Source organism: Microtus oregoni, unplaced genomic scaffold (genome assembly GCF_018167655.1).
Source record: "Microtus oregoni isolate MIOR12 unplaced genomic scaffold, Mior012 000026F_ref0000081, whole genome shotgun sequence".
Taxonomy (NCBI): domain Eukaryota; kingdom Metazoa; phylum Chordata; class Mammalia; order Rodentia; family Cricetidae; genus Microtus; species Microtus oregoni.
This window is the reverse complement of record NW_024543085.1, coordinates 29,785,590-29,799,802: the sequence shown is the minus strand read 5'-3', so window position 1 is coordinate 29,799,802 and position 14,213 is coordinate 29,785,590. Positions and strand designations below refer to the sequence as shown.

The window sequence follows — 14,213 nt, the reverse complement described above, 5'->3', positions numbered from 1 at the left end:
GCCTAGCAAACCCACTCCTCTGCTTTGTAATGCTGCCATAGAATTTGTTTTCACAGATTTTTCTCATTTAGCTCTCTGATCTCAGCAGGAGTGACAAAGAGGCATGGAAGGTGTCTGTGCACTCTGGGTACTGGTGTAGCTAGCTGGAAGCCATGTGGGCCCTTCCTTCTTTCTCCTTCCCAAGACCAGGCTTCCCAGCCGCATTCTGGTCTCTAAGGCAGTGATTTCCCAAGGCTTCTGCTCAGCCTTTCCTTCCTTTCCTCTCTGCTGACCTGGAGGACCATCTCCCTTCTTTACATTTCCTGGAACAGGTTCTAATTGTTCTCAAATCAGCAGTGATTCTCCTGGAGCTGCCGGGAACAAATGTCATCCATACGAGAATCCACACTTGAAAGAGCAGGCATTCCCTGCAATTGGGCTCCAATGGTGATTGGGTGAATGCTATTGTTGTGTGTTAGACATTTTGCACTGGTGGTATGACATGGCTTCCCTCATTCGCTTGGATGTAAGGTAGTGAGGGGATTTTAAATGCATAGCTTGTGAGAATAGTTTGGCTGTGAGGAAGCAGAGAAAGGAGACGGCGTCAATATTATCTATACTGTGGTGCCCAGGGTTCACATTGTCCAGAGGTGAAATAATGTGACATCTCGCATTGGTTTCCCTCTCTGGAGGCAGAGAATATAGAGGACTGCCTCTGGCTCATATTGATTCTCATGGTATCCCTCCCTTGGCATTGTGCTAATTCCGTCTTGTTTGATTTTTGTCCCCATGAATTACATTGTTTTTCTCTTCCATTTATCTCTGGACAGGTGAATGAGCCCGTTAAGGTTTGCCTGACCTCAGATACTGTGTTACTATCTGTTGTGTAATAAGTACTTATCAGAAAGCAAGTTAAAAGAGAATGTAGGTTTTTCCTGGCTTCCGGTTAGGAAGGGCATGGTCCATTGTGATGGGGAGGGCACACTGTAGGAATAGAAATCTAATTCTCATATCAGAACAGATCAGGAAACAGGAAGGAATAAGAAATGGATTCTGGAACTCATCTAGGTGTTTCTTTTTCTCTTTCATCCAGCCACCTTTTAGGAATGTGCCCCCAACACTGGGATAGATCTCCCTCTGTCAGTTACGCTCTCAGGAGAGACCTTCATGAAGGCTCCCAGACATGTGCCTCAGTAATGGCCTGGATATTTTCTTATCCTAATTATGTTGATGATAAAAAAGGTCCATAAGAGATAAGGACATAACCACTGAACCCAGGCATATCAAAAAGAGAAAAAGGTCAGAATGATCCCCCAGGAGAAGCTGAAGCAGTATGCTGTGAAGTACTAGGAGCTCTTTGAATGAGCCAGGTATGCAGCTCTCAGGGTCCTGGAAGATGCTATTCGCACTGATTGGTTAAATTTTAACTGTGTCCACTAATTGGAGACAGTTATCAAGAAACCAAATGCATAGACATAAAGCAGCTTGATGTGGTTTTTGTGTGGCTTTCCTGCTTTGCTGAAGGCTAGGAGAGCCTGTTCCGTGCTGTCGCTGGGCACAGAATTGAAATGCACAGGAAGAAAGAAGTGGCAAGCACATAAATAAAAGTTTCCTAAGCATAGAATTTTCCAAGGACTCATTAGGAAGGGAGTTCATGGTCATAGGTGGTGTTGGAACACTAGGCTGACTGTGATGCTGTAGCACTGCGCAATGATCTCTAACCCCAACTAGACTTGGGAGCCACTGGCTGATCCAGGCTGCAGCTCCTGAAGCAGCCCCGCCCTCTCTTCTGCAGCTGTATTCTCCTTCGCAGTTAGACATGGCCTTGGCTGCCAGCCCATGCTCACGCTGTGAGGAAGCAGGGCAGGCCTCCAGTGTCGCAATGCAAAGGGCTCCTCAGAGCTGAGAGAGAGTGCAGCTGTGGGTGTGTGGTTCTTTGTCTGATGAACTCTTAAGGGCTGATGTTGCCGGCTGATATTATAAAGCCTGTTGTTTGCATGCTTGTTCCAGAACTTGGCCTCCAGGTTCCCAGCAGAACACAGTGAAGTCAGAAGACTCCAGAGGCTGAGCGCTGCCACAGACACTGGTTTTCCAGGGCTGTTCACTCATAAACAGATGAAGCCCAGCTAATAGATGCTGCTGCCCTTAGTGACGGAATCAGGGGAGAAGGAGCGAGAAGGTTCATTTTTCTGAGGTTATTTTTTTCCTGTCAGAGCTCAGGCAAAAAGAGACCACCACCTCTTGTTGCGGAATATTATTTTAAGATGTATTACATTCGTTTATGCTGTGAAACATTTGTTTAAAGATTTAAGGGTGTGTCGCATTCTTTTATGGTGCATTTGCTTAACTCTGTGAGGTTGTATTACTTTGCTAGTCTAAAACACCCGATTGGCCTAATAAAGAGCTGAATGACCAATAGCTAGGCAGGAGAAAGGATAGGTGGAGTTGTCAGGCAGAGAAAATAAATAGGAGTAAAGAGAAGGGGGAAAAGAAGGAGAGAGAGGACACCAGTGGCCCTCCACTCAGTTACACAGCAAGCCATGGAGTAAGAAGAAAGGTATATAGAATAGAGAAAGATAAAAGCCCAGAGGCAAAAGATAGATAGGATAATTTTAGTTAAGAAAAGCCAGCTAGAAACAAGCCAAGCTAAGGCCGGGCATTCATAAGAAAGAATAAGTCTCCGTGTGATTATTTGGGAGCTGGGTAGTGGACCCCCTCAAAGAGTAAAGAGTGATAAACAACCAACAACTCCTTGAGATGAGAGGATACAGGAGAAAGGGGGATACCCTAATCCCAGAAGCGCTGTCAGCTGGTAGGAATCAGTAGCAATGTGGAGGCTTGATTAGGAAGAGCTGGGATCACGTGTTCAGACAATGATGACTTTTTCTGCTGATGTTCAACCTCCTAACAGAAGCTCAATGCCCAATCCCAGAAGTTTGACTAGGAAGCTTGGGTAGTGGGTGTCCCCCCATCCCCATCACCATGGGCCCCGGGGAAGAGCAGAGCAGGGTACTGAGTGTTCAATGGACCTGTGAGCAGCAGAGAATGAGGTGCCTCAGAAGCCATCAATGGACACTGATTATGGGGAGCAGGGATGGAGGAATGATCCTCCCCTATCTTGACTACAACTTGGATCTTGAATAAATTCCTTTTAAAACGGTATTTGGACTAAATATGGCAAACTGTTAGTTTTGTTTTATTTGTAAAATGGATGGCCATTTGCTCATTACGCTTTCATGTGGATATTCCTAAATAATTGGAAATGTTTCTAAGAATGTTTTCTTCACATACTTTCTAGGAATAGAGTTCTAGATTATCGGCAACAGTTAATGTTGTCATGTCCAGATTCCCTCATTCCCTGCCCCATTCCCACAAATGCCATTCTCTCTCTCTCTCTCTCTCTCTCTCTCTCTCTCTCTCTCTCTGAATAGTGGCATTGTGTGACTTTTAAGGGCTCTTCTACCAGCAGCATTGACCTTTGTCATGGCATATCAGAGGAAAGAGCAAGAAGAGGAAAGAGTCAAGTCTTTGGGGAAAGAGGCAGGTACCTGCCAGGAGAAGGTTTGGGATGAGGAAGGCAGCAAATTGTCCTGAGCTCCCCCTAAAGCACCCTTCCTTTGAAACCTATTGTAGCCACTTTCTACCTGGGGCCCTCAGCAAGTTCTTGGCTTCATTTCCTCTTCTGTAAAATATGAATGGTGAAAGTTGGACCCACGGCGTTCAGAAAGCTCTCCTGACTGCTAAATGTGTGTGGTGATTGTCATTTTTATTGTTTGATCTTTATGTCCTCAGAATTACCACTGGGGTAAGACAAACATTTGGCCAGATCTAATTAGTGAAAACAATTGTCCTGTCTGTGACAGGCTGCCTCTAGCTGAACATGAGGTTTAAATGAAGAATTGTCTTCTTGTGGCTGGCTCAGTGTGGTATCTGGTAGGCTTGGCAACAATAGGAGTCCTGAGGAGAGGATGGCACACCCGTGAAGAGGGCGACTGGGCAAACTCATCAGGTGAACCCGTGTCAGTATTCGGCATGGAAAGGGAACTCCTCAAGATGACTTGCCCTGTAGCAACGAGCATAAGAAGAAATTGTTCCCCAGAAGCAACAAGTGTAACCTAAAGACACCGTTCAGTGTTCTATTCAACCATCTTGGTGCTCGCTGAGCCCCGGCTCCAATAAGACCATGAGGAAATGAGATAGGGCACACAGACCATGATGTCGCCCTAAAGTACGAGAGGGCTATTAAGGAAGGAGGGTCTGTAACAAACAGTGACCTGGTCACCAGTAGATTGTCATAATGAGGGATCATAAGCAAGTTGACACACAACCGGGGGCCTCAAATTCTCACATTGTCGTGAAGTGGGAAGTACAACTGAAATGGACAGATAGGTTATGAGTATTAAATAAGATACTAATATAAGCAAAGAGCTTAAAATGTCTGCTATATCCTAAACTAGTACTCAGTGGATGGTTGCTGCAATTAATACTGTCATCCCTGCTCTGTAGATAGAGTGACTTGGTAATACCCAAACAACCCAAGGCCCCATGTCTAGTAAGTGGTAGGGTTTCTAGTACGAGCCAGCTAGGTTTACTTTTGAGTCCATCAATGTGTGACTCCACTCACAAATCCTGATACAAGAGCACTGTCCTCTTAGATAACAGCCTAATCACCCTCCTACTTAACCTGATGATACTTACATAAACAGGCCGCAGGCCCTCCAGTTTCTGTTGCAGCTGAGAATGGTGGCCATCTCCTCATCACTTAGCTGGAAGTCAAAGACCTAGAAAGTTCCAAAAACATCCTTAGCAAGGAAAGTGTTGATGGGATCTAAGATTATAGGTGTTCCTCCCATTCAGGCATAATGCCTCCAAATTCTTCTCTAAATGCTGACTGGATAATTTAGAGATAATTTAGAAGGGGGGCTTTGTAGGTGTGTGCAGTGTGTGCAATGACTGAAATCCTGAGGGCCATGTAGGAGACGCGTTTTTTTCAATCCATTGCATCACCTTCTACAAAAAGGTGCATGAGTAGACCAAGAGAGTCCATAGTTGACCAGGACAGTGTGGGCCTGTGGTCTAAGTGTCAAGGGTAACAGGAATCTCCTCAGTGGGACAAAGCTCAGACATTCAGATCTGACAGGCCTTTGCTGGTGCCTGCCTCCAACACACTCATGGCCCACATGCATGTAATCGCTGCAGCTCTGTTGAGGCCAGCTAACTAGCACAAGTGTTGGTCAGTTAGTTAGTTGGAAGGAGTTAAGTCACACTGGCAATCAGGGGGTGGGATTAAAGTTCAAGGACAGGATCTTTCCCAGCCCCTCCCCACCCAGCGGATAGCAAATGATGAGGCCACACCTTACCTGAATGTTCTCTTGTATGCGGGAGGGTGTCACAGACTTGGGGATCACCACCACATTCCTTTGGATGTGGAACCGAATCAGAACCTGTGTACAAAGAGGGGACATTAGGTATCTACTTACCTATGAAGAACTCCTCTTAGTGAAATAACTGATAAAATGTACTTGTATTTCTCTGTGGCTTTAGCTATTATTAGAGACACTTGCCAGGCCCCATCTTACAGCCCCTGATGCTGGAGGCAGCACTGATTTCCCTAGATAGGAAGGACGCGCGTGGCTTGTGGCCATGAAACTGAGACTGTGTCCAGAAGGCAATGTTCATGAGGCTGAGCCTAGGGGTTTGACAGGAAGCTGATTGACAGAGGCAGCCCTTCCCTGATGCCAGTGGTTTTGCCTGGAAGTCCTAACAGACTTACATTTCTCATTTCTTCCCCTCCAATGCGTTGAAAGAAGGCAATACCAATAAAACACATGACTAGAAGAATGAGTGGTTAGATAAAGGGGGAATTACTCCATTTTACCTGGGCTGCAGTTTTCTTGTGCTTTGCAGCAATCTCCTTAATCTTGGGAATCTCCAGTACTACAGGGTCTTCTGGCTTGGCTCTAGAGGAAGAGAGATGGCTGGCGTGAAAATCACCGTGGCTACTACATGTCTATGAACATTACTGCCAGGACAGTGCCAAGGCTGAGCATGAAAGCCTTCTCCATCTGAGAGACAGGCAGAGAGAGGGGGAGGGGAAGGGAGGGAGGGGGAGAGGGAAGGAAGAAAGGAGAGAGAGAGAGAGAGAGAGAGAGAGAGAGAGAGAGAGAGTGCTTTGTGTCTCTCCAGGAGTCCAGCTATGGACCAGAGATTTAGCAGTTGAAAATTATGACCTAGCCATGCAAGACAGAAATAACCTCTTCTCTGAGTATCAGCCAGGACCACTGTTGGGTTTTCCAAAAATTTTTACAGCTGCATTCCCTCAGGTGGCTCAACACATTGCCAAAGATAGACACATTTTTTCCTAGTGTCTTTGGAATTACTAACCAGTTACCAAATACTGTTTTAAGAACGTTAAAAGGAAAAGACACCATTCTGAAGCCTTACTGAGGTCTGTCTGGGGAACCTAGAGGGCTGTAGGCCGTGATGCCAATGCCTTTGGAGTGACAGTACTGGATCAGTTTCTCCTGGGTGAGAAATGGGTGGCACTCAATCTGCAAGAGAAAACATCGCCATCACTAGGGGACTAGGCCACTGGCCACTTTCTGAGTGGCTGAGAAAGACTTCTCCACATGAGCAAATACAAACAAAGACCAAATGCAAATCAATGATAGATGTGCTCCAAACCAGACCCAGAGATCTGCCTCCCAGCTCCCTGAGCATCCTGAACACAGACCTCAGAGATGAGACTCAGTAGCTAGTATGGAAATTGCCTCCCAGTATTGAAGTAGTCCCAGACCAGGGTCCTTCACCAAAGAGAATGTACCTGATTGGTCACTGGCTTATGTTTCAGTCCAGGCTTGCTCAGGAGCCTCTCAATCTGCAAGTGGTTGAAGTTGGAGACACCCAGAGCTTTCACCAGCCCCTGGTCCACTAGTTCCTCCATGGCCTGTCACAGTGAGAAATACCAGTTAGATGGCTGCAGGAGGATACAGGGATGCTGGGTTGGCCTCGTCCTTGGATAAGAGGAATGGCTTCCATGTGACAAGGTCAAGTGAAGCACTAAAGGGAATCTCCAGCTAGACTGTGGTGCCTGCATGGCTGGTTCCAGCCCTTCTACCTGTCCCCCGCTCAGCTGTAACCAAGAAGGAAAACTGAACTTCTGGCTTCTCTTCATAATTTTACCCCCTTTCTTCCCTTTATTTTCCAGGCCCAAATCAAACTCTCTTTAATGTCTCTCCTGGGATCAGACATTCCTTCCTTCCCTCTTTGATTCCTATGTTGTTTGAACTGTCAAATAAGCTGAGGTCCCCTAGCACTGGGGCTAATGGCTCATCCACAGAAACCTTAGCACTGAAAGAGTCTCAACAGCAAATACATTGTATATGCTTTGATCCTAGCAACTACTGGACAGGAACTTACAATGAATAGATTATAACTTCATATTTGGTTTGTAGCTGCTGCTCTAGGGTTGGATCATTATCTTTGGGAAAGTTTAGAACAAGATCACTGTGGGTAATAATCTATAAACCCTATATCATTGGGTTGACTCCATTTGGGGCTAAGCAGGTAGTCAGTAGGATAGATTTCAGCCCTTTTACAGTGCCAAGATAGGCACTCCTACCAGGGCCCATATATCTTCAAGGCCTTCCTCACAGAACATCAAGCTGTGTTGGACAGCAACGAGAGGAATTACAACAGCAGATGGGTCTGGGTGTAGGCTAAAAATCCCAGATAAGTTGGGGGCGTTGAGGCAAAAGACTCATGATTTAAAGTCTACCTGGGCTTCAGAGGAAGATCAAAATCTGTCTATGTGATGTGGAGAGACAAAATTTTATTCCCAGAAACTCATATCATTGAGACAGAGAACTTTCTCCCACACAAGGTTTCTGACCTCCACAAGTGCATATCACATACATGAATAGAAAAGAGAGAAACAGGAACGGTGAAGTTAAACACAGATAGATCACTTGGGCATTTTCAGATCAGGGTGGAGTGTCAAGGGGTTCTGACAGAAGTTTTTATCTCTGAAAACATACAGAGGAGTAGGAACCTACCTCCCAAGCATCCAAGAATGTTGCTTTACTGACGAGAATGTTGCCTTTATCGTCTCTTGGTAAAAATTCATTTCCAGCCTGTAAACGCAAGACAAAAACCTCATTAGGACCTACATATGGGTGCCTGTTTCTGCGCAGCAAGGTTTGAGGGTGATGACGTACCCAAGAGAAATGCCCGCATAGCCATTTTTCACAGAAAAGTTCAGAACCATCTATGTGGCAGTCTGCTGTGGGATGGAAACCCTGCATGTGACCCTGGTGGACAGTGTCTGACCATCTGTCCTTAGTACATTGTCAAAGCTATTATTGTCACCACGGAGATTAATTCAACATACCTAACGCCTTAGATACTGGGTGGGGCATTTTGGCTTCAAGGTTATTAGACGAGGGTCATATGGAAATGGCATGGCGGGCAGCAGAGGATACTAGCCAGTGTCCTTGCAGCCTAAATCTGAAATTTGGGATAGTATGCAGTCATCACCCAAACTGGTCACATGTACAGTAGAATGAGAATTCACATCCCTTCAATTTCCCCCTACATTCACTTTTTAAAAAGATTTTGTTGGTTTTAGATTTTGCAGGGTTTTTTTTTTGTTGCTTGTTTGTTTGTTTTTATGTGAATGATTATTTTGCCTGCATGTTTGTCTGTGTAACCACATGCTTGCCAAGTGCTTGTGGAGGCAGGAATAGGATGTATGATTCTTCGGAACTGGAGTTACAGACCGTTATGAGCCTCCGTGTGGTTGTTAAAAATTAAACCTGTATCCCCTAGAAGAGCAACCAGTGTTCTTAACTGCAGAGCCATCTCTCCACACCTTCCTCAACCCCTTTGAACTCTGTGGAACCAGCAGGAGTGGGTCCCAGGCATGGAGCTATAGTTTTTCAGATTATATTATCTGCCAGCTTTCCTATATTTGGGTTTTGCTCCCAGATGCCTCTTCCCCATGCGGGGGTGCTATAAAGGGCAAAAGGTTGATCCTTGATGTGTGTCATACAAGACTGTCCCAAGAGATTCGCACCCTCTCTGCTCAGGGGACTGGGCTGGGAATGAATAGAAAAGTGACAGGCCAACTGCTTTTATTGTGGAACAGTCTTTTAGTACACTGTAAAGATGCGTTGCTCTCATTGGTTTAGTAAAGAGCTGAATGGCCAATAGCTAGGCAGGGAGAGGTTAGGCAGCACTTAGAGAGAGAGTGAGGGGATGAGGAAGGGCAGGGTCACCACCCAGGTGCAGAGGAAGCCGGACGTGTAGAAGATAAGGATACAAGCCATGAGCCAATTCACAGCATGTAAATTGATAAATATGGATGAATTTAAGTTTTAATTTGTAAGAACTAGTTAGTAACAAGCCAAGTATTTATAAATAACAAGTGTCTGTGGTTATTTGGGAGTTGGCTGGCAGGACAGAAAGTTCCACCTATGTGCTTTTTAGGCCATTGACTTTCTGCTGTGCGCAGAACTCCTGATACAGCCCATCCCCCTGCCCCAGCTCAGGCACAGCTGCTGGTTTCTGATATTTGCTCAGCTGCTACAGATGGGGCAAAGAGCAGCTCAAACCTGGAATCCCTGTGGCCAGTGAATTAGATACAGGTCCAGGTAGTCCAGCTTCAGATCCGTGAGGGTTTTCTGAAAGGCTTTCTTCACCAGGCTTTTCTCGAAGAAGGTGGACCACAGCTGCAGAGTGTGACATGAGGACGTTAGGACGGGGTAAAGAAAAGGGCCACTCCACAGTCACCCTCCCTCCTTTGAGATTTGCTGTTGATCGAAAACCAGGTCAGGCCATTGGTTTATAATACATTTAGTTAATATTTAGAATAGGTCACCAGCCCTCAACAAGGTCAAGGTCATGCCTATGTCCTCTTCCATGCTCTTGGTATTCTGTTTCATTTAGCACATTTGATTCCTAATTAGAAGTTGACATTCCTATATTAGTGTCTTGCTGTTAGTTCTCAGAGGGAAGAAATTGCATCTGACCCTTAAAGTTCAAGTATCTGCACTGGGAGCAGATGACCCTTTCATTGCTCTGACCCCCAAGTCCATCAGTCATACCCACACCAACACTGGGGCTGTGTGTCAGACCCGGTACGATTTCCTTGAACAAGCATGCGCCAGCACAGAGCCAAAGCTCCCCAAATACCTAACGTTCAGCACCTCTGCTTTTTATAACAATTTATAATTCACACGTTTTATTGGTTTGAAATAAAAGGAAATTTGTACATGACAATAAATAATGCTCCCACCATTTTCAAACCACACATGTCTGAGAACATCAAGACCGGGGCCATTGAGACCGCAGTCGCGTTAAGCAAGCAGTAAGGTTCAGAGGCCATCCCAACCATACCCCTTACTGCCCCTTGGAGAGTAGATCCCACTGCTGAAAACAGGGAGGTCAAGAACACCAGGAGGCTCAATGAAGCCATCACTACTATAAGAGATCCAATACTGTAGGAGACTAGCATCAGCATTTTCTTACTAGTGCTGATTTGTCATGGATAAAGATCCAGAGATAGAATGAAGGTGGGTGAGAGGTGCTGGGAGAATACCGCAGATGGGGGTGGCTGATAAACTCTTGAAGCTGCCCATTCCCAGATACTTCTACCTGCCTAAAGTCCCCTCCACCAAGGGATCCACTTTACCTTGCTGACAATGAAGAGGTCCTCCCGCTTCACGGCCTTCTCCTTGATCTTCTCTTGGATGGCTTCCCCCACTTCATTCTCATTCTGATACACATAGGCGCAGTCAATGTGGCGGTACCCAGCATCAATGGCGGCCTTCACAGCTTCTTTGACTTTATTAGGGGGAGACTGGAAGGCAACAGAAGAGACCCTTAGAAGCCATTCTTCCAAGGCTCCACATAGATCAGATTCTCAAACCACAGCCTGGCTAGGATCTATTTCAGATAGATATTGGTGTCAGGAGTAGGGAAACATCCTTTGGAAAACTCTTTAGAAGAAAAGACTGGATCATTTTATTAATTTTTATGGTTAGCATATAATATAATTGGTTTCATCTATTGATCTTCATTCATATGTTGTATCCTAAACTGTGAATTGTTTTTGTGATTATCACCCATGTTCTGTCTTAGCCAAAAAGGAGTTCTTCTCTAATCTAAGCTGACCTTGAAGGCTCTTCAGTTGCTCCCCTTGCAACTTGCTAAAGACTAAACTCGAATCTACAGTGGACCAGAAGAATCCTCAGACCCCCAGACAGTTATAAACACTTAAACTATAGTTGTTGTAAGTTAATATGAACTCTCCCATGAGTAGAGTTCAGAGGCTGAGCAGGTTGCAGTTTTTTTATACCTTGACTGCAAAACAGCAGTCAAGACAGCCTACCTGATAAGGTCCTTACATTGCTTGCTTTCAACAATGAACATAAAGATTCTGGTGTACCGCCTGTCACTTAGTAAGGCATGCATAGGGTTGCATATCCGTATGCAATCCGTTATATATTCACTGTTTCGGGAGGGGGAACAAATAGGACACTACACAGCAATGGATTTTCATTTCTGTCAATAAGAAATAAAAAACAAAAGAATATCTGAAATAGCTTCTCCCAATTTCCACCAGCCAAGCAGATATTGGATTAGGAAAATAAACCCTTAAAGTTCACTTTGCAGAGGAAGCAAGATGAATCCTAGGGTAATGGGACTTGCTGCCAAATCTTAGGACCTGAGTTCAATCCCCAGCTCTCACATGGTAGAAGGAGAGAGCTGACGCATACAAACTATCCTTCCAAAGGCCACATGCACACCATGGCATAAAAGTAGTTGAGTGTGCAAATGTACGTGTTTGCATGCACACAACCACACTAGCAAACTAACAAAACATGTATAAAAAAAAAGTTAAGCCAGGCATGGTAATACACATTTTTAATCCCAGCAGTATAGACGTAGAGGCGGGCTGATCTCTGTGACTTTGAGGCCAGCCTGTTCTACACAACAAGTTCCACGCTAGCCACAGCTACACAGTGAAACCCTGCCTCCAGAAACAAAACTTGGAACTCGCTGTTAGTCAAGTATAATAGTGCAAGCCTGCATCCCAAGCACAGGAGGGACAAAGGCAGGAGAGGAGGATAGTGAGGCTAGAGACAGCCTGGAACGCATCACTGTCTGATTAAAAATAAAAGCAAAAAAATGCACACATTCTGGGTGCGGTGGTCCACGCTAATAATTCGAAGCATTTGGGAGGTAGAGGTGGGGGTGAGGGTCAGGAGATCAGCCAGTTAGTGAGCTCTAAGGCTGCCTGGGCTGCACGAGCCTGTCTCAGACAACAGTAAGTAAATCCACCTCCCACCAAGTCTAGACATTCTTGCTGTAGTTGTCAAACGTAGAGAAGTGTACATAGCAGAGATCAACAACTATATCATCATGGGGCCAAGGAATTGCTGCCAGCCACTCAGAGGCACTGGGGTCCAGGCTCAAGTCCCATCCCCCTGCTCCTGCACCGGTGAACTCATTGTCCCTTTCCAGCAGCACCCCATCCTGAAAACGACTCCTTGAGAGACCCTACATCACTGCGGGAATTCTGAAAGTTCACCTCGGCTGATTTTTCCGGGTGAGTAGATTCCCTGGAGATCTCCAAGTGATTATTTGTTGCTTCGGTGGATGTGAAATTTCTGATACGGGGCAAATCTGCTTCACTATGCCCTGGAGTGGGCGTTGGAGCACTTGGCAGGAGAGATGACTACAGCCAGCGTGGGACCCTAGCAGACTCCTAGGCCAGGCTCTCTGTCATCTTGAGCCGGCTCAGGCTTTAATGTGTGGGGAACACATTGGGGGGGGGGGGGGTCCCTGTAAAAAGTGCAGGCGCCAGTTCAATAGCCTGGACTGGGGTCTGAGGCTGCCTTTTCCACAGGCTCCCAGGCCGCTCGGATGTTCCAAATGGAGTCCTTTCTTCTCCGTGGACAGTAAGAAAAACTGGGTCATTTGTAACTCAGTGTTCTCTCTCGGAATAACCCAACCGGAAACACACAGCTCAAACCTGTAAATCGTGAAGTAATTCAGAGGAAAAGCTTACAAAAAAACTAACTGCCTGGAGATGGTATTTTTGTTGTTCATTGCCAAGTCCAGAAACAGCTGGAAACCTGACACTTGTTTGGGAAGTGGTCAGCCGGATAGGAAAAACCAGTCTGAGCTTTGAGGCCTGAAGCAGGGCAGAAGCTGAAAGCAAGCCGGGTCCTGGCTCTAAGATTCCAACCCCCATCCCCTGCAGACGCTGTGCAAAAAGAAGAAAATGCCCAGGATCACTCCCCACTTGTAAGGAGGAGTTTTTTCCAACGACTGCACACCTACCTTCCAGGTGCCCAGGCCCACGATGGGCATCCTGGCTTTGGTACTGAGCTCCACGAAGGCTGCCATGGTTACAGAAACTGTCCTGAGAGAGCTGATAGGCACCTCTGGCCTACTTTAGGAAGCTGATAAAGGTTATGCGTCCTTGGGGAGGCGGGCTCATCCCGCTGGCAAACAGCCACAGCCTAAGGGCGGGCCTTGGCACAGGAAGTACATTGCAGTGTTTCGTAAGACTGATTAAACCCTCTAGAATGCAGAATCTCCCTGCTGCAGAATGCGAAGGCTGCTGTAGCAGAACTCACGCGTGTTTGTGGACATCAAGAACACGGTGTGGAGAATGAATTAGTTTACTTAAGAAGGCCCATCGCTGTGAGAGTGGACACACTCGGTGAAACCCTGTGACAGTTCAAGACGTTTTCAGCAGGGGGAGAATTCAAGGAAAAACTAGGAGGCTGTAGCAATCATTTTGATACGAGTTAGTACGGATAGCCCTCTCCTGCTGCCGGACCAGCCACATCAATTACTTTTGAAACCACTGTGTTTAGCCACAGTATTAATAACAAGGGCTGTCAGTGTGAGATTAAAGAGACAATTGGCTGAAGTCCCCGCAGAAAGATTTTTATGCGAGGTTTTAATAGTCTCTGTGCCAGGTGTAGCTCTGGAAGGGCCTGTGATTTCTTTTGTGTTCACACAATTGCTGTAAGATTGTGGGGGTGAGTTGTTCTAAATTAGAAATTACCCGTTAGTCATTTGTATGTGATATTTTCCCACTAAAATTCTCTCTCTCTCTCTCTCTCTCTCTCTCTCTCTCCTTTTCCCCCTACTTCCCTTCTTTTCTTTCCTGTTTCATTCTTATTTGCTTTTCTTTCAGATTTGATAACTTGACCAGT

The 14,213-nt window shown here is 45.8% G+C and overlaps 1 protein-coding gene across 1 annotated transcript; it reads right to left on the bottom strand.

Moving 5' to 3' along the window:
* Nucleotides 1-3,726: 3,726 nt before the first annotated feature.
* On the bottom strand, nt 3,727-13,475 carry LOC121463521 (aldo-keto reductase family 1 member B7-like). The gene is made up of 10 exons (XM_041675779.1): nt 13,327-13,475; nt 10,670-10,837; nt 9,591-9,707; nt 8,034-8,111; nt 6,803-6,925; nt 6,424-6,530; nt 5,858-5,939; nt 5,340-5,423; nt 4,678-4,760; nt 3,727-4,042 (listed from the first exon to the last, which is right to left on the bottom strand). The coding sequence occupies exons 1-10, from the start codon at nt 13,390-13,392 to the stop codon at nt 4,000-4,002; spliced, it is 951 nt and encodes a 316-aa protein (XP_041531713.1). The 5' UTR covers nt 13,393-13,475; the 3' UTR covers nt 3,727-3,999.
* Nucleotides 13,476-14,213: the final 738 nt, after the last annotated feature.